The sequence below is a fragment of the Argiope bruennichi genome, chromosome 2 (assembly GCF_947563725.1).
Source record: "Argiope bruennichi chromosome 2, qqArgBrue1.1, whole genome shotgun sequence".
Lineage (NCBI taxonomy): Eukaryota > Metazoa > Arthropoda > Arachnida > Araneae > Araneidae > Argiope > Argiope bruennichi.
This window is the reverse complement of record NC_079152.1, coordinates 77,379,040-77,399,941: the sequence shown is the minus strand read 5'-3', so window position 1 is coordinate 77,399,941 and position 20,902 is coordinate 77,379,040. Positions and strand designations below refer to the sequence as shown.

General features: G+C 29.7%; 1 protein-coding gene across 1 annotated transcript; it reads right to left on the bottom strand.

Annotated features, from left to right (window-relative positions):
- Positions 1–951: 951 nt before the first annotated feature.
- LOC129961770 (uncharacterized) lies at positions 952–19,122 on the bottom strand. The gene is made up of 6 exons (XM_056075333.1): positions 18,982–19,122; positions 16,079–16,125; positions 15,061–15,180; positions 13,640–13,687; positions 8,080–8,133; positions 952–1,151 (listed from the first exon to the last, which is right to left on the bottom strand). The coding sequence occupies exons 1-6, from the start codon at positions 19,109–19,111 to the stop codon at positions 1,050–1,052; spliced, it is 501 nt and encodes a 166-aa protein (XP_055931308.1). The 5' UTR covers positions 19,112–19,122; the 3' UTR covers positions 952–1,049.
- Between the last annotated feature and the right edge of the window lie 1,780 nt (positions 19,123–20,902).

The following is a 20,902-nucleotide window of genomic DNA, read 5'->3' as shown; positions in this document are numbered from 1 at the left end:
GTTGGAATATTAACTTAATGTCCAATTCAATATAGTTTTTTTAAAATACCTGAACGCAATACTGGAACGCCTAAAAGTGGTAGTCGAGATTTCAAAAAAGAAGAAATGCCAGAATGGTTTTTTTTTTTCTGAGTTGTAAACTTTGATGTTTTTTCTTTCCTGTAGAACCTAAAAATGTCCTAATATTTATTTATTATATTCTTGATTATTTGACTCAAAAAATATGATTAATATATTTGGAATCCCATTTTTGCAACATACTAATTTGGTCAATAATTCAGTTTCTTCTTGAAGGTGACCTTCATTTAAATATTTAGATTTCTTTGCACTGGGTATGATTGGGCTCATTTTCTGAGTATCTATCGCAATATTGGGCATTCTTGGCTAAACTGGCATATCGCTACATCCGAATTTTTTTCCTAATACAAACTTCAATTTAATTTACGAATATGAACTAATTTTTGCTTTTTTAATTTATTCTCAATGGTTTTATTTTGTACTGAAAAAATAACAAGGTGTGGTTAAGAATGTCCAATAAAGAAAATTCTAATTAAATTTCCAAAAACTTAGAGATGCATATTTTCATCCTACAATGTATATATAAATCAAATTTGATGGTTCTGTCTCCTAGGCCAGTACTGCGCCAACACATTGCAAATGCACACAAAAAGTGATGAACACGCACTTGTATTCTCTTTTATTATTAGTAGAGAAGTAAAATGCACAGATGATAAAAACTATCGTTTCTGTCTCAGTGTTCACAAAGAAAAGAAAACAAGGAAATAAAAATTTGTCGACGCAATTTTAATAACTTTTGAACTTCATTCCAACGACAAATATTGTGTACTCTCTCAGTCATGTTTTCCTTTGTAAATAATTTTTTGATGCATATATACCTTTCCATATTGAGATAATAATAAATTGCATTAAAACATTAATGGCATACTTTTTGCATATTTGCTGAAATAATTTTTAATATAGTTTCAAATCAATACAATTCCTGTAAAATAAACCAAATCAAACTTTTCAAAGATTGATCAGTCAAGTTTTCATCCAAACATTGGTTTCTTCATCGTTATCGGGTCCGTTCCTCCACTCTTCTTACAATTTCCATTCACAAACTGTCCCTCGTAGTAATCAGTAACTTTTGCCTAAAATAAGAAATTTCATTAAACAACATTGATTAAATTTCGTCGAGTTACTTATGTATGAATAACTTTCAATGTCAATTATTGATAAGTGCGTGATAGCACTGGCCTCTTCTCTGAAACGTTTATACAATGTGTCTCAACGCCAACCTAGTTCTAAGAACAACATATCTTGGAGGGATAAGGTCACCTAGATGACTCGAAATCCCATATGAAGGTTGAGTGAAAATTGTTTCAAAACTAGTATTGCACATGCTAGTACTGCATGTGTTCTGAGTTTATTGTGATCTTGATTATCTTGCAGAAGCTCTGTATTTCAACATAAAAAAATCAGGATCCAGTTATTATAAACCATGAAGTCAAGGCAGTTCTCATGAGCAGAACTTGATCATTACCAGTGGCGCACCAACAATACTACAGGTGATGTCAGCAAATCCAAATTATATAGTTCAAGTACACTTCATCACCATTAATGTAAAGACTTTTCGTAGTCCCACATATTCATATCAATCAGTGACGTCACCAAGATATTTATTTCAAATGTTAAAAAATATTTTGATATTCGCATGCTGTTTCTTTTTTTTTATTTTTATTTTTTTATTTTTTTTTTGCTTGGAGAATTGTGTTTGGTATGAATCTCTTCATGCATGAGCTTTGTAGCTCTCACAAAGTATGTGATGCATCTTGATTCGACTATTGAGAAGCATTTTAAAACGTCATCCATTTACGATAAAATTTTAATCTGCTAACGACAGATGTAATACCAATGAAATGTCATTGATTAAGATTTCACTCCACAGAAAGTGGACGCATTTGACATCATTCAATCTTGTTATAGAATGTTAAAATGAAATATTTACGCAACAACACTAGGGAATTTTATACATGGACACCATCATGTACAGTGTATCTATTCGGTATTCTATCATGTATATCCTATTCTTATGTGAATTATATTCTGCATAACTCTAAATCTCTTTCCTTAACTTGAAATACAAAATTTGTATTTTTATGTTTAGTGCGAATATGTAAATTATACCTTTTGATAGGATTAAATTTTAATTTTAAAATGTAAAATAAGGATAAATATTTTTTTCAGAAGTATAAAGGTTTTTAATTATAAAATTATTATTTATTAATTTTTTTAAAATTTGGAAAATGTTCTCATATGATAAAATATGTTCTTGAATAAAAAGAATATATATATATATATATATAAAGGCAATCTTATTTTCAATAGCTTTATAATTTTTAAATATACATAACATTTAATCTAAAAAATAGAAAAAGAGAATTTTTAAAAATTTGCTTCTTTTAAGTATTTAACTTATATATTACTAAGATCAGTAATATTTAAAAAAATATGCTGTTGTGCATTATATTCAACATCAAAAAAAGTTAATATTAATTATTAATTATTATTGATTTAATATAGTTTTAGATTAATTATTAATAATTAAACCAATCTCTATTGAGCCTCTAATACAAAACTATTGGGGTGATTATATTATTACCAACTTTGAGCTTGGAAATATACACTTCGGAACAATTTCTTAAAAATCTCAATTGTTACTTTAAATCATAAAATATAAGAATTTTGCAAATTTCTGTTATAATTTTGAAATATATTTTTGAATTAAAATGACTTTTTACACTTTTTTTTATAAAAACTGTCCTTTTTAGCGATATTAATTTTGTTCTACACATGGAATTCTACACAAGGACACCGTCATCTACAATTTATCTATCGTGTATTCTATCCTGTATATCCTATTCTTATGTGAATTCTATTTTGTATAACTGCAAGTCTCTTAGAAATTTGTAACCCTCATATTGAGACATTCTGCATATATAAAGTAGAAGTATAACACCACATGCGTTGCGAAGGAATATTTAGCCATTTTCCTTGCTCAAAATGAAATGATTGTCTACTACATATTAAGTTTTTTCTTAAAACTACTGAAAAATCTCAGGACTAAACCTTTGCAGAAGTGCTCGATTTAAAATAATCTAAAATTTTATGATTTTTTAATTTTTTTTTTCTTTAACTTCGATATTTCTGTCAATTTGGTGATTTCGTATTGCCTGATAATTTTTTTTAAAAATTATAAAAATTCGAAAATAAAGACATTTTGCAGTTCTTGGAAAAATTTTCCATTTTTAACCTTATCTGCCTGGGTTGACAAGACAGTTTTTGACTAAAAATCACAATTTTTTTAATGTTTAATTTAAAAGACCTATTATTTAAATTTCCAAAACTTTTTTTTCTTTTTTTACGATTATTATATCAGAAGATATAAATGTTTCTATAAATCACCATTAACAAAAACGAAACCGGAAGTAGCGCGGAAATAACCGGAAGTCAGTTTTTTGCCCTTTAATGCCATTAATATTCATTGTTTAAAATACACTAACGGTTCCGTTGTGAAATGTGAATTGTAGGGCATGTTTAAAAGCGAGCGGTTGCGCAATTAAGAGCTTTAAAAAAATCTATTAAAGGTCTCGGTGGTAAAGGAAAGCTTAGGGGCAGTGTCATAAATAAATTACAAAACTATTAAGGTGTTGCAATAAGATATAATGTTGCTAATTTATTGCAGATTCAAAGTGCAACACTTGCTGCATTTGGTCATATTTGTTACAGTAATAAAAAGACAATGCATGGACGACTCCCAAAAGGAAAGAATTCTTGGTGCAAATGCAGCCAACCAACCAAGTACCGACGTGCACTTTCAAAAGTCAGAAATATAAAAGCTCAAGTATAGGACTCCAAAAATTATTATGAATATTATTAAGCCTACTTATATTAAATTAAGAAACCAAAATCTTCTTAAAAAATGCCTTCATGGGAAAACACAAAATGTTAATGAAAATTTTACAATCTATTATGGACAATTATTCCCATAAATACGTTTGTTGAATTGAAAACATCGCGCTTATGGACTAATATAGCTCTATTGTTATTCAATGCTGTTTTTTTCTGTCATAATAGAAATTTTTACTGAACTGGGAATTATTCCAGGTCATTATATCCTAACAAAATACAATAGCTTCAGCAACGAACGAATTGTTGCTGAAAAAAGACATCCTTTGCCTGTTACAAAATTATCCAGAAAAATAAAATGGACTATTAGAACAAAAAAAAATTAATAAAACAGAGAATAAGGAAATGGGGAATTTTAACTATTTAAAATGAAATACTATTTTAGATGTGTACAAATCAAAACCTTAAATGCAAACTTTAAAAAATGTTTGTGTGTTTTTTTGTCAAAATTTTACTACTCAAAACATAATTTCGCATAAATTTATAGACATATTTTCTTCAAATTATGTATATATATTACAATAAATGTTATGAAGACAATGAATTGAGGATTTAGGTCTAATGTCAATAGTTTTTGATTTTTAGCACTTTATCGCCAGTAGTACCTATGATTTTTACAGTATTTTTACCATAAATATCCTTTTTTTTTTCATTTGTATATTATTCTTAGCTTTCAGTTCATTGCTTTTATAAGTACAATAACTCTGTTATGTAGAAATTTAATTTAAATTGGAGAATTTGAATTTGGTGTAAAGTATTTTGCGTTTTGCTCGAATTTCATCAAATGTTACCTAAAATACATCAATTGAGGTTATTAAATTATTTTTAATTTTTTTATTGATATTATTCATTGTTTTGCGTCAAAATCATCAAAAAAATGTACTAAAATTAATAATCGAAGGATTTTTTAAAATCTGTCTCCGAACCCAGGCTAACTATTGGGCATAACATTAACTATTGGGCATAAGGAAAAATTCTGTGGTTTTTAAGAAGGTGTAATTTTATGCATTGTCGGTCCTTAGCAATAATTCTGATACCACTGAAAAATTTTTAAACAGTTAGTTTACTATATAATTGATGATTTATACATATTTTTTTTCGAATTTTGACAGATTTTTAAATTTGTGAAAGTATTAATATGAGTGAAGAAAAAGAGAACAAAAGACATTGTATGCTGTATGAGTTTTAAAAAGGAAATAGCTCGATAGAGGCAAAATAAACTTGTGTGACATGTTTGGAGGGGAAATGCCATAGTGGTTTGCGAAATTTTATTCTTGTGGTTTTTTCTTTGAAAGATGAACCCAGATCGGGAAGACCGTCACATGTCAATGACGAAGAGCTACGCAGTTTGAACAGACAAAATCCCACATTAACTTCCACAGAAATGGGCTTCAAGCTTGGCAGACTATTGCTTTGGATCGCATTAAAAGGCTTGATTTCGTGTCCAAACTCTCTGTTTGGGTTTCACACGAATTAAGCTTAAAAAAATTTAATGGAGAAAATTTCGATATATTTTTCAAATCTTGCTCGTCACAAAAGGGGACCGTTTTTGGACCACTTAGTGAAAAATAAATGATTAGAAAAAGGGCATGTGTTTACAAAGGGAAGGCACCACCGTCCACATCCAAAGCTAGCGTACACCAGATGAAAGTTATGTTGTGTTGTTTATGGGACCATTGGTGAAAGAAAATGGAACGGCCTATACTGATTATTACTGTTTGATATTTGATCTATTAAATAAAGAAATTCAATATAAACATCCATCTTTGGCCAACAGAAAGGGTATAATTCCTCATTAGGACAATGCTATAAAACATGTGGCAAGAAAAACCACGCAAAAAAATTGGAGAGTTGAGTTGGAAAACTGGACATCAGCTAGCACATTATCCTGATATTGCACGAACTGACTATCATCTGTTCAGGTCGCTGCAAACTTTTCTCAATGGAAATGGATTGAATAATAGATTGAATAAAATATTAATAAAAAGTAAAAAAAAAGTGATTGAGCTTTAGAAAAAACGAAAGAGCTTTCACTTTCACTCATTAATTGCCAATATAAAATTCAAAAAAATTCAAAAAATATATGACTTGAAATGATTATTGATTATTTTTTCTAAAAATAGTGAGTCAAAACAATGAATCTCGTACAAAATATAGTCAATTATTATTTCATTATGATAGAAATTTTTTTTCGAATAAGATACATAAAGTTTTTAACGCTACATATGTAGCAATTGCAAAATTATATTGCCAATCGACCAGGACATCAAAGTCCTCATTAATTAGAATCATGAAGGAAATTATGTATCCATTGTCAATTCGAAATCATTTTTACTGAGAGTTCTAATTAAAAACGTTGACATGCTCTTCTCATAATGATTCAGTGATATCACTGCAATAGTATTGAGTTACCTTTTCTCTGTTAATAAAGCAAAAACCTTCTTCACTTTAAAAGATAGCTCTACAACTTGTCTGTTTATTATTCTCCTTATTCCCTCTTTTGTAAGAAATAAAACACTGAGTTTTCAAATGACTTGGGCCGCAGATCACTAAAATTAATAATCTTAACAAAGATTACAAAAATATATTACCATGTTTAAACTAAAATCTTTAGAAAAATAATATAATAATGCTTACTTTAAAAGGAATAATAATTAACTTTATAGAAGGATTCATTCAAAAGTTATTGGTGGAAATGCTAAAATTTGGCTTAATCTTAGTTAATTTATACGTTCAAAATAACTAACAAAACCAAAGGGCCAGTTCAATAGCATCACCACAGGCTCAATTTCGTGAATTTTCATTTTATATGAAAGTTCATGATCACTTGATTTGTCATCAATGCACTTCTATCCTACATCACCATATACTCTCAAGAGAAATCTCAAAAGTATTATTTCATTTTACATTTTGGCGGAAGGGAGGCGTGTACAAAGATGTTTCCTATAACAGCCCTTGTACTGATATCGTGAAATTATATTTAATATGAAATCTCATGGCCCTTAAACAAGCTATGAAGTCCACCATATCGGAAAATAAACATTTGTCAAAATAGTCGAGCTTCTACAACTGAGCCGATTTCGTCAATTTATTTCACCGTTTTAGAAGTTATGACAAGTAATCAGAATGCTCCATATTTAGAGTGTAAATATAATTTAAAATTATATTTTTTGTTGTTGTGTAACATATAATTCGTCAAATTTGATGTAATGGCTAAATTAATAATATTAATTGGTTCAGCGAACAGATGGTTACCATTGGCGGGAAGTTAAATGGCTTCAAATATCACATCTTCAACCTCAAATACGCCTCCGACCAATTTCGTAATTTCTGCGGATTGCAAAAAAATAATTCACGTCCCCACAGAGGGAGTTAGGGCAATTTTTTCTAGACAAGCAATGAGATGTTTTGATAAAAATCCCTTTAAATGAAATAAATAAAACTTCCGTTTTGAAAAAAAAGGAGTTTCTATTTTATTGATTGTTATAAAAATTTGCAACAATATTTTTTTTTTTTGACTATCGAAACCAAGTGTGTGCTATCATCGTCAAACACGCCATTCAAACCCTAAAAAGGAAACAATTAAGCAAATGCAATTTTTATGATGATATTTAGGTTTTATTGGACTTATTTCGGAGTTCACTTCAGGTTTAATAGTGTCATATTATGCCATTTTTGAATAAGTTTCATTTTATATGGTGTATTGAAAATTTATATATAGAAGGTTTCTAGGATGTCACCAACCCAATAGCCAAATTAAGAATGTGTCCGAATATATGTTAAAGTATGATATATTCATATTTCTTCCAATCAGTATGAATTTATTGTTGTTATTATTGAAAAATTGAGAATTTCCTCCAGAAACTCAATATCTATAATTACAAGTTTCAGTTAAGCACAATAACAGTAAAATTATTTCATCGAACTCGCAACTTCTTCTTTTCAAATAAAAAAGTTGTCATGCTGATTTTAATACAAGAAATTCTGCTTAAATTATTCTTTTGTGCACTTGTAATATTTATTATAGAGATATAGCTGACTTTTTAAATTATATATATTTCAAGCGGATCTTGAATAGGGCATTTGACAGTTAATAAAAAATATACTTACTGCAGCTTCTTCTGAGTGTTTGCACTTTTCTGAGAAGTTGTCAATACAAGCTTCCTAAAAGAAACAAGGGGAAATCCAGTGATCAAAATAAATGTTATATCTTTTACCAGCTTCGTAATTTTTGTTTCTATGAGTATGAACTTCATTTACCTTAGATGAATTTGAATTTTCATAATCATATTTTACTTTACTTGTCAGCCTGCCTAAGTACTATCATGAAAATCCCGAATCAAGACGGATAAGGAAGCGAAGGAAATATACGTTGTAACAGTTTGAAAAGCCATTTTATAAACGAAGAATTATTCAAACAATTTTTAAACACCATGTAGGCATTTTATATTAGAGCAGTGCGTATGAGATATTTAAATATTAGATCAATTTTAACTTTCAACTTTCTCGTATACTAAGTATAGCGAAAATATTTAAATTTACAAAATATTCGAGCTCTGCATTTTGAAGAATCTCCAAATACCACACCTCATTCAGTTCGAAAAACAAAATTCTGGCCTTATGTCTATCTCTAAGCAATACAACTCAAAAATTGATTGAGGTATATGAATTGAAATGCCTTACATAATATACAGGGTGATTATAATTAAAGTTACGTTTTCAAAAATCAATAATTTTAAAACTATTAATCAGAATGAGTTGATATTTTAGAAGAACAATCGTGAAGCAATGAAATTTCGTTTAGTGAAGGAAAAAATACACTCATGTCCAAAATTAAGGTTACAAGCATAAAATCTGCGAAAAATGAAAAACTATTCACTGTATTGCCACGAAATTTGGCACAGAGGTACACTACAATGGAAGAACGAAAATAGACACATAAGAACATAGAAAAGATTTTAATTGGAAATTAAAAATCAGGTTATATGAAAAAGTGTTACATTATGAATCAGAGATAAAGCATTTATCTCGGGGAAAGCCTGTCTAATATGGAGTATGACCACCGTGCACTGCTATACAGGCTTCACAACGAGCTTTCATACTGTTTATGAGGGTGTCAATAAATGCTTGGGGCAACAAAGCCCATTCTTCCAAAAGCATGGCTTTTAACTCTTGGGAGGTATTAGGAGGGGGGTTACGCTGTGCAATGGCTCTTCCGAGACCATCCCAAACATATTCAATAGGATTGTGATCCGGGGACCTCGATTGCCAGTCCATACGTCGAATAAGTTCTTCCTCAAGAAAATCATCAACGATCTGGCCTCTGTTTGAACGAGCGTTATCGTCCATAAACATGAAGTCTGGGCCAAAAGCACCCCGGAACAACCTCACATAGATTTCAAGGATCTCATCCCTATAGTGATGTGCATTGACAGTACCAGCATCGAAGACGTGCAGTGGTGTATAACTGCCTAACATTATGCCACCTCAGACAATCATTCCTCTGCCACCAAATCTGTCAATTTCTTTTACGTAGGAGGGATTACGAGCTCCTCTCTCTTTCCGGATGAAGATTCGACGAGTGTCACTCTGTGTGGTAAATCTCGACTCATCACTGAAAAGAACACGCCCCCATTCTTGCTGTGCCCACGACTGATGTGTTCTGCGCCAGAACAACCTGGCTTTTCTGTAGGATGCATTCAAAGTGACGCACTCAACTGGTCGCTGGGCATAAAGGGCCCTCTCTGCTAGACGCCTGTATACTGTTCGTCTGGAAATTCTTATTCCTGACGCAGCAGCAAGGTCAGGAGCAAGTTGAGGAGCCGTTGTCAGCCTATGCCGTCGTGCACTTAATGCCAAATAGCGATCCTGTGCAGGCGTCGTTGCTCTGTGACAGCCTTGGCCGGCTTTCCTGGTTACAGTACCACTTGTTTGGAATTGATTACACAACCTGAATACCACTTTCGGTGCCATTTGTAACCATCGAGCCACCTCCGCCTGAGACTGCCCTGCTTCAAGCCTGCCAGTGGCTCTCCATCTCAAGGAATCGTCTAAACGATTATGAGAACTCATTCTCTCTGGAAACAGGTTAAATTTTTTGTTTTAATGCAATTTTCATAAAAGTACAGGGGAAAATCCCAGATGCCTAAGCGGTCTAATTTCAGTAGTTCCTCAAAAACTAATGCTAAACAACATTTTTTCCCCACAACAAAGGTTAATATCGTGTTACCGATCCTTCACAATATACAGAATATAATTTGTTTAAATTTTACTGGTAGCTATTTATAATTACTTTGAAAAACATTTTTGTGACCTTAATTTTGGACATGAGTATATTACCAAAATGTAACAATAGATTAAGCTGTCAGTGTTCACATTGTCTGGAGATATGCGAATTACTTATACGTGACAGACGCACCGCAGACTTAGCTACCACAAAAATGCACAGCACCAGCTATTTGCCTGAATGCTTCATCATGACTCTGACTATGAAGGATCGTGCTCTGCTCTTGAAGCTTTTTTATAAGAACAATGACTGTGCACTTATAGCTATCAGGATGTTTCTGACATTAGCATCCATAAAATTGGGTCCAATAACCACAAATGGTCTGTAAAAAATGATTGCTAAATTCGGAGAAACCACTGTATGCGGCGGTGGAAGATGTGGCTACAGCATTACAAGAACAGACTAACAGTGATGCTTGAATGGCCGAATGCTGTATATTCGGGTCCCGTTACCTGCACAGATACTGGTTAGTGGTATTAAGTACTTTTACGTATCCATGTCCTCCCGGCACTTCAGCAGTGTTAGTGTGAGGATCGTACAATATTCATGCAAGGTAATGCTATTGTGCATTTTGGAACTCCTAAGAAGCAAATATTGAGTGCTCATTTTGGAAATGGTAGAATCATAAGTTGCCATTTCCCAACAACGTGGCCGCCACATTCCCCTGATTTAAACCGGTGGTGGCTTTGGGAGTATCTGAAGAATTTTGTTTACAGCGGTGTGGATTGAGAATCTAGCAGATTTGAAGGCAAGCGTCACCACATCCATTGCATCAGTACATATATTCTCCGATCTATTGTGGAGCATGCAGTTTTGCGCTTCCAATTAGTAGCGTAACAATGCAGAGGATATATCGAACAACTTATGCCTTAACCACCAATCATTAACAAGTTTTAACCATGAAGCTATTTTTTTTTTCTTGTCATTGTCATTACTTTAAATATTTATTCTTGTCTTATCTTTAATAATTTTTTAGTAAAACATTGAACTATATTTTTCCATCTCTATATTCATGCATTTAAAAAATTCATTTTTGGTCATTAACTGACAGCGTCATCTATCGGGACATTCAGGAACTTTTTTTCTCCTTTTCGCCAAACAAAATTCCATTGCCTCACGATTGTTCTGCAAAAATTGTCAATATATTCAGAACAACAGTTTTAAAGTTATCAATTTTTGAAATCGTAACTTTAATTATAATCCACCTGTGTAAACGTAATAAATGGCTTTAATAACAAATTTCGTGATTTTTATAAATTGGAACATGTAAGACAAAAAAAATATCCAAATCGAAAAACATAGCACGATGATTTTATAAAAGGTCTTCAATACTTTAAACCTTTACATCAAGAGAATGAGACACTAAAAAATGGATTATTCACATGAGTTATCCCCATAACATTTATTTTAATGGTTAGGAATGAAGGAAAACATTGAATGAAATGAATGGGGGAAATGAGGGACGACCATTCATTTCATTCAGTGAAGGAAACTGAACATGAAGGAAACTGAACATTTAATTCCTTCATTGAGTTTATTCATCTTTCACAAATGGTGGTATATCTAAATCATACGCCTATCCATAAAAATAGGTGGGAGGGGCATCTTTATGACTACAGCTGCGAATACAGAATGTTGTACGATATATCTAAATCTAACTGCCCTCAAGTTCCAGAATAAGAACAATATTTACGTCTGGAAAGAAATCGATAATGATGTAATGATCAGTACGCGAAATGGTGTGGCTTCACTTAGATTTTGTATAGGCATCTAAAGCGAAAATAATTCAATTATCTTTTTATTCGTTCCCACGCTAATGGCGTGCAAGGAGAAAGACAAATTTTTATTGATTTTCTTGAGAAAAAATAGGTATAAAATATACCATCTATTCAAATTCCACATACCTAATAGGACGGTATCTCAAATTTCCTGGATCATTTCAAAAAATTAAGACAAATATTCCAATGCTCTGTGATTATTTTAGAACAAAGTATTCACTATTTTCTTAAATATTGTCCCAAAATTAACGCAAGATTAGAATTTGCCACCATTCGTGCAGTAAAGTGTGGCTATCCTATTTCAGTTAATTATAGAACATCCTTTGTTTCATTACAAATTTATTTTAAATAGCCATTAAGAATTCCTAACTGAAATTTCAGCTGAAGTTGCTCTAAAAAAATTGATTAAGTTGCACTATTTTTAACTGCTTTCGTTTGATCCATATGAAATCACGCTTTGTGTGTTCATTTCAGGGCAACAATTCACATTTTTAGTAAAAAGATGCTGAGTAAAGAAAGTTCAGATTATTTCCGATTTTATATTTATCTTCACTGCATAACAATGTATATTTTATAGCAAAATGATTTTTTAAATCACTATTTTCTATAGAGGTTACTCGGCTTTTTTTTTTGTTTCGGAATTGAAAGCCGGATTCGGGGCAAAATAAAAAATACTTCCGTGAAAAAAATGACAGAATTTCGTAACAGACTTACAGAATGTTGTAGGATATATCTAATTCAAACTATCCTCAAGTGTCTTAATAAAATCAATATTTACGTCTGGAAAGAAATCTGTAATGCTGTGATGATCAGTATCGCGAAATTGTGTGGCTTCACTTAGATTTTGTATAGGCATCTAAACCGAAAAGAATCCATTTATCTTGGTATTCGTTTCCACGCTAATGGCGTGCAAGGATAAAGAAAATTATTTTTTGTTTTTTCTTCAGAAAAAAAAATAGTTATAAAATATACCATTTATTCAAGTTTCACATTTTTAATAAGACCATATCTCAAATTTCCCGGATAATTTAGAAAAATTAAGACAAACATTCCAACGCTCTGTGATTATTTTAGAACAAAGTATTCACTATTTTGATAAAAAGTGTCCCAAAATTAATTCAAGATTAGAATTTGCCACGATTCGTGCAGTACCGTTTGGCAATACTTTTTCAATTAATTATAGAAAACCCTTTGTTTCATTACAAATTCATTTTAAATAGCCATTAAGAATTCCAAACAGGAATTTCAGCTAAAATTGCTCTTAAAAAAATTGATTAAGTTGCACTATTTGTAACTGCTTTCGTTTGATCCATATGAAATCACGCTTTGTGTGTTCATTTCAGGGCAACAATTAACATTTTTAGTAAAAAGATGCCGAGTAAAGGAAGTTCAGATTATTTCCTATTTTATATTTATCTTCACTGCATAATAATGTATATTTTATAGCAAAATGATTTTTAAATCACTATTTTCTATAGAGGTTACTCGGCTTTTTTTTTTTTTTTTTTTTTTTTTTTTTTTTTTGTTTCGGAATTGAAAGCCGGATTCGGGGCAAAATAAAAAATACTTCCTTGAAAAAAATGACAGAATTTCGTAACATACTTACCAGCCAGTGTTCACCTGCTAACTGGAAATATTCGTTGAACAGTTTTTTCTGAAAGTAATATATAAATTCATTAGCAGAAACATCACAATATAATGTTTAAGCATGAAAGTAATATATTTATCTTTCTATGTAAAGTTCTTAAATTGAAAAAAAATTATTTAAATGCGTTTTTATTATAATTCACTTTTATCGATAGTGAATGCTTATTGACATCTTCTTTATAGATTTACAAACAATAATTGTTTAACTAATCAGCATTATTATCGTTTAACATAAAAAGATCAGTAATTAATATATGAAAGTTATCTTCATTAATTAGAAATAAAAAAATTTATAGTTAAAAAATTTTAAAAATCTCTCTTTTTTTTTTTTTGCTAGAAAATTTGTTAATAGTAAAACCAGTCCAGAATTAAGGTGAAAGTAAAGAAGTATTCAAAATTATTTTGAATGATTAGACATATTTTAATATTTTATTTTTCTTCATTTACTTCTATTAACTTGGTTGTGAAATATAATCATAAATAGGGAAATCATTTATTAAACATTTAATTATTTATATTTTTGGTTGATGATTTCGGTATACGTATAATGTATATACGTAAATTAACCGGACCTATTACCAGATATAAAACATATAATATATTTTCAAGAAAACATATAATCTTTAATTAGAAAAAATATTGCTATCGATTATCATGAGTTGTTTTAAAAAACAATGTTATAAATCATAATCAAGCAAATCATCCAATACATTTAGAGCGATAATTTTTTGAAATTTTAGATATTAAATTAAAAAAGATAAAAATTAATCATAGATATTTATACCAAAATAAAAAGGGAAAAAAATAAATGTTTCTTACAGCTGAAGGTCAGAAAAATTAAGTTTCAATCGCTTCAAATTGATTTTTTTTTTTTTTTTTGCATAATGAGTTATCAAAAATTTAAATTTAAATTAATCATATATTGAATTATATTATCGTATTGTTAATATTGTACCTAAGTAAACTAATTATAGTTAAAATCAGTTTAAATTAAAATAACTTCAAAATTAAATTCATTTTGGGCATAATATGACATGAGACTTTAGCATTATATTTCATAACGAGAAAAAAATAGAAATTATTTCTATAAATACATATATATTTTTAAATTTTCAACTAATTGCATGGATTGAATATATCCCAAGAATAAAAGTTTAAAGTCTTACACATCGTTGTTTTTCATAAAACATTTGACATTATTGTGTCATTATCACGAATTAGTTAATTTTATCTAAGAATTCATCTATAGTTTTTATAATTTCTGTAAATGTACAGAATCGGAGAATTATTTTAAAAGAACATTCAATTTTTTTTCTAGTATTGAGAAAATAATTATTCACTTATTTTTAAAAATGCTGATATAACAGAAGAAGATCTTACAAATTTGTCTTCTGGAAAATCACAGGTAACAGCTCTATATTTAACCCAGTTTTCAAGCGTATTGTCTGGGCCCTCAACGCCGAATACATTCTTGATCAATTCCCAGGTTTTTTCTTTCAGCTTCCAAATATGCGTAAAATAAATTATATGTGCTTATTATACGGACGTATTAATGCAATGTATATACATTTTATCATGAATAAAAGTTGTAGTTCCATAAAATTCTCACCTTTTTTACGAAAACATTGTAAAGTTGTGGCCACTTGCCACCACCTAATATGTCAGCTTGATGTTAGCAGCAATCACGACCTGCTATGCCAACTGGCATGTGGAAATTTGATTTTTCCCGACTCCAGAGAGCTAGCTATAAGTAATATTCCTTTTTTTTAATTTTTTTTTTGTTTTTTTGATTTTCAAGTTATGCTTTGCTTGTGTGTGTGTGCGCGCGTGTGTGCATGCGTGCGTCTCTCTCTCTCTCTCTCTCTCAAATGATTTTTCATCATTCTATTTTAGAAGATTATTGCTAGCTGTATAATCAATTAATGTTTATGTCTTCCTTAATTCCATTAATTATAAAGTGGAATTATCTAGACATTATTTTATCATGGAATTATGCTTGATTATATTTGGTCTTTCTGTAATCACAATAAAAATCATCTTATAATCGAAATTCTTTTACTATTGTCAGTAAATTCGCCTAAGATTTTTATAGTTGTTCCCCTCATTGTTACGATACATTAGCTTAATAAAACCATACACAGCGCAGTAATTCTAAAGCTATTCGTTCGTGGAAAAAAAATGTGTTATAATTTTCTTCATATGCATTTCGTTTAGTTTTTGCTCTGAAATAAAATCGACTATTGATTATGAGTTAAAAATTCAAAGAAAAAAATATGTTACACTTTTATTCACTTGAATTTCCTTTTCTTTTTGTTTTGAAAAAAAATAATCAACTGCAGATGAGTTAAAAACAGAATAGCAATTTAACTTTGAAAAACATATGAGCAAAAAGTTCTACCTCTGGTGCAAATTCCTCATCTAGTTTATAAAAGTCTTCAGTCCGATCTAGACAGAAAAAATGAAGTAAGATTTATTATTCAATGATTTCTTTGAGTTACGAGAACGCTATTAATTAAGCCTCAAATTTATATAATATATTTTAGAGGATTTGAAGTTTAATAGTAAATAACAATAGTTAACATTATCATTTTCAGTTCATATTGACTTGATGTAATTCACGCAGTTACATAGAGCAATTTCAAAAGTGCAATAGTGCTCAATAGCTCCACGACAAAGGAGGTCCTTCCTGATGTTTGCTAGTTTTTTTTTTCGGGGGGGGGGGGGTTAAAATATATAATGCAAAAATATATATATATATTCAGAAACAAATGTTTTCAGTATAAAGAGAAAATTACTTATCATGTAATGTAATGAGAAATTAGATATAGATATTTCCTCAAAGTTTCATCCAAGTTTGTGACGAGGAACGGAGCATAGGTTCCGTTTTGATTGAGAAACAATCAAGTTTGCTGTAAGTGGAAACATTGCTTCGATTCATTAACGAACCTCCATTATACCATACCTTAAGTTGATCCCATGATTTCGCATCTCCCATAGAGTGGACATCTAACAAATGAGACCGAGAAACTTCCGGTATGGATGTTGGTTTCTTATGGATACAGAAATGGTGGAAGTTGGTTACCTCCAATCGATGACAGGACGAGCTTCTCATGGAAGAGTTGTACCACAGCCGATGATGGCCTTTATGACTCAACCATAATTCTCGCCTCTGTTGCTATCGCGGCAGTCCGATCAGTCAGATTTAAACCGAATGCCTTTAATTAGGAAGGTCGGAGTAGCTTTGCGTGGTTATGGTTTAATATAGGAGATAATGCATGACCATTTAAATTTTCGAAAAATGTTTATTAGTATTTTTCTCCACCATCATATATAAAGGAATTCAAGGTTGTGTTTTCAAATGATACGTTTATAATGAGTGACCCTCATTTGTTCCGACAAAGGAATACCGTTAGATTAGAACGAGTCTATCCTCAAATTCTTTTCTAGACTGTTAATGAATGTAAACACAAGCTCAATAAAATAATTACTGGTGACGGATCGTATTAACCACTACAAAACCCGAATCAAAATAAGCTTCCATGCAGAGGAAAAACCTTCATCCTATCAAATCAAGGTTTTTATTCCACCAGCTTGTAAGATTATGCTTAAAATACTTTGGAATTCAAAAAAAAATGATTACTATTCAACATAAGCCTTACAATCTTTACTTAACGATTTTCGTCCATTGAGACCAGAAAATACCCTTTTTCAGGCAAAAGCTTTATGACTGATGAAAAGTCCAACAGGAAAATCTAAAGTGCCTGAGACAGCGAACCAAAAAGTTTTGTGGCCTGAAAAGGAGCTCTGATAAAATGATAAGATAAGGCCGTAAATATTCATAGGAATTATGTTGAGGTATAAAAATAGTTGTGAAATGATTGTCACTGTATAAATCATTTTTAATCATCTTTTGCGTCTGCCGCATTTTAAAACTTTCTCCCGTTCAGCTGAAAAATGAATCAATTATAAGAAATACATATATAATTTTACACTTATTCTCGTCCTATTTTAGATATTTACACAATGAAAATATATAGCTAAAAAAACACTAATAAACAGTGAAAAAATAAATTGTTTAAAAATTGATGAATTAAATTGTTCCTTCAAAGATGCTATTAATTAAACTCTAAGTAAAGCTGCAATGAATTTGAAAGAAATTATATTTACGGTAGAAAACGTTGTACTAACGCAAAATATTCACTATTTATAAATTTCTAAAATTGAATGGTCTGTTAGTAAAAAATCCTAAGGTCTCCGGAATGCAGGTATTAACTCATTAATCGAGACTCATTAATCCATCGTACTTCAGGTCTATCTACAGCAACCTATTTCTAAAGGAAATTATCTACATCTATATAGTTAAAATGCTAACAAATATTAAAATACCAGTTTAAAATAAATTCTTTCAATTATAGAATTGTCTTACCTTTTCAGCTTATATATATGGAATTAAATTCTAAAAATATTTTCTATCTAATTTTGCAATTCAGATAGTTCTTTTATATGTTTAAAACTATTTATAATAATTTTAACAAGAAATATTTTATTACATATAGTGATAAATTAATTGGAATTTTAATTTCCAGTCAAATATTCTATAAATCCCCTCACTTCAAATAATTAAAAGAATACGAAATTACTTTAATTTTTAAAGCAGAAGATATTTAAAATTCCTTTGCAGTTCCATAATTCCTGGTAAATTATACGAAAATTAAAAATTTATTATCATTACTTTTATGCAAACGAGCAGGATCTGGTATAAAGTGGAAGAGAGTGGTATTTCTATATTTACAATAAAATCCTTCGCTTTTGTTCTAAAAATGAAAAACACTTATTTCTAAAGATTTCTTGATATTTTGGTCATATGTGCAAAACGTTGTTCTTTATCAAATCAATTAGTTAATGAATAAAAAGTCCATGTTCCGCAATTCTGTTTTGACTATGTGCAATCACACATATAATAAATCGAAACAAATATTCTCGGAGAAATATTTTAAAAATTATTTAAAATTTATACTCAAAATTAAAGAAATTATTGATGAGGTTCCATTTTCAAATAAAAATAATAATTAGTTACAATCTGCTATGATGAAACTTAGCAATTTTTACTACTATTTAAATTAATATCATATCGATGCATTAACCTCCTATGCTCTTATAATTGAATTGGTTTATAGAACATTTAGTAACAAATAGTGCAAGTATATTTCAAATTTTCAGACCTATCAAAATTTTTTATTAAAATAATCGAAAGAATTTTCACTTATTTTAGCAAATTTATCAGAATTAAATGAACATTACTTAAAGGGCACATCAGCGTCCTAAAGCATTCGAACATGTCATCAGGCTTCAGAGACATGAATGCGTGACTATCTACATAAGAAGCGAAAAGAAGTAACAAACACGATGCATTTAGTAGTACTCTCTTCATTTTTCAGATCAAAATGTGAATACTATGCGAAATCATCCAAACTCTTTTTCGAGAAGCTTTAAAGAGATTGTGCGTTTTGTTTAATATTGTGCAGTTTTCTTGTTTTCCCCATGCAAACATTTTACTTTCCTTATTGAAAGAAAAATTATAAATCGATACAGATTAACCTTCCACCTGGGAAAAAAATCAATAAGGAAACAGAAATAATTTTTGGAAAGCATCATTTCCATTCATCTTTATTAACACATGAATAGCTAAAAGCAATTTTTAATAGATTTTACTTATCATGCAGATAAATGCAACATGCAACGAATAGTTCCCTTTGTTTTTGGGCGGCAACAATGTTATATCTGTTTTTGCATGACTATATCTTTTATTTGATAATTTTTTTAAATTCAGGAAATTTATACCTAATTTCGGCCTACATTCTTTATCATCTTGCCATTGCACAAAGTAACGTATTAAAAGTTCCATTCCAGTTTTACCGAAATGAACTCAAAAATCTTATGAATAAAATTTTAATCTCAAAACAAACACTAAGTTTCATGAAACAGCAAATAATTTTAAAATTTCGATACCTCAGTTTTTGGTGAAGGATTTCTGATGAGTTGAGATTTGTTTTATATATTTTGATACCCCTTTAAAAATTGAGTAAGTAGCTTTGAAATACAATATTTGTATTTTTATGTTAATTACGAATATGTAAATGATACCTTTTGATAGGATTAAATTTTAATTTTAAAATGTAAAATAGGGATAAATATTTTTTTCAGAATTATAAAGGTTCTTAAATATAAAATAATTATTTATTAATTATTTAAACTTTGGAAAATGTTCTCATATGATAAAATATGTTCTTGAATAAAAAGAATATATATATATATATATATATATATATATATATATATATATATATAAAGACAATCTTATTTTCAATAGCTGTTTTATTTTTAAATATACATACCATTTAATCTAAAAAACAGAAAAAGAGAATTTTTAAAAATTTGCTTCTTTTAAGTATTTAACTTATATATTACTAAGCTCAGTAATATTTGAAAAATTATGCTGTTGTGCATTATATTCAACATCAAAAAGAGTTAATATTAATTATTAATTATTATTGATTTAATATAGTTTTAGATTAATTATTAATAATTAAACCAATCTCTATTGAACCTCTAATACAAAACTATTGGGGCGATTATATTATTACCAACTTTGAGCTTGGAAATATACACTTCGGAACAATTTCTTTAAAATCTCAATTGTTACTTTAAATCGTAAAATATAAGGATTTTGCAAATTTCTGTTATAATTTTGAAATATATTTTTGAATTAAAATGACTTTTTACACTTTTTTTTATAAAAACTGTCCTTTTTAGCAATATTAATTTTGTTCTACACATGGAATTCTACACAAGGACACCGTCATCTACAATGTATCTATCGTGTATTCTCTCCTGTATATCCTATTCTTATGTGAATTCTATTTTGTATAACTGCAAGTCTCTTAATGTTACCCTCATATTGAGACATTCTGCATATATACAGTAGAGGTATAACACCACACGCGTTGCGAAGGATTATTTAGCCATTTTCCTTGCTGAAAATGAAATGGTGGTCTACAACAGATTACGTTTATTTCTTAAACTACTGAAAAAAACCTCAGAACTAAACTTTTGCAGAAGCGCTCGATTTAAAATAATGTACAATTTTATGAATGATTTTATGATTTATGAAGTTTTTTTCTTTAACTTCGATATTTCTGAAGATTTGTCAATTTGGTAATTT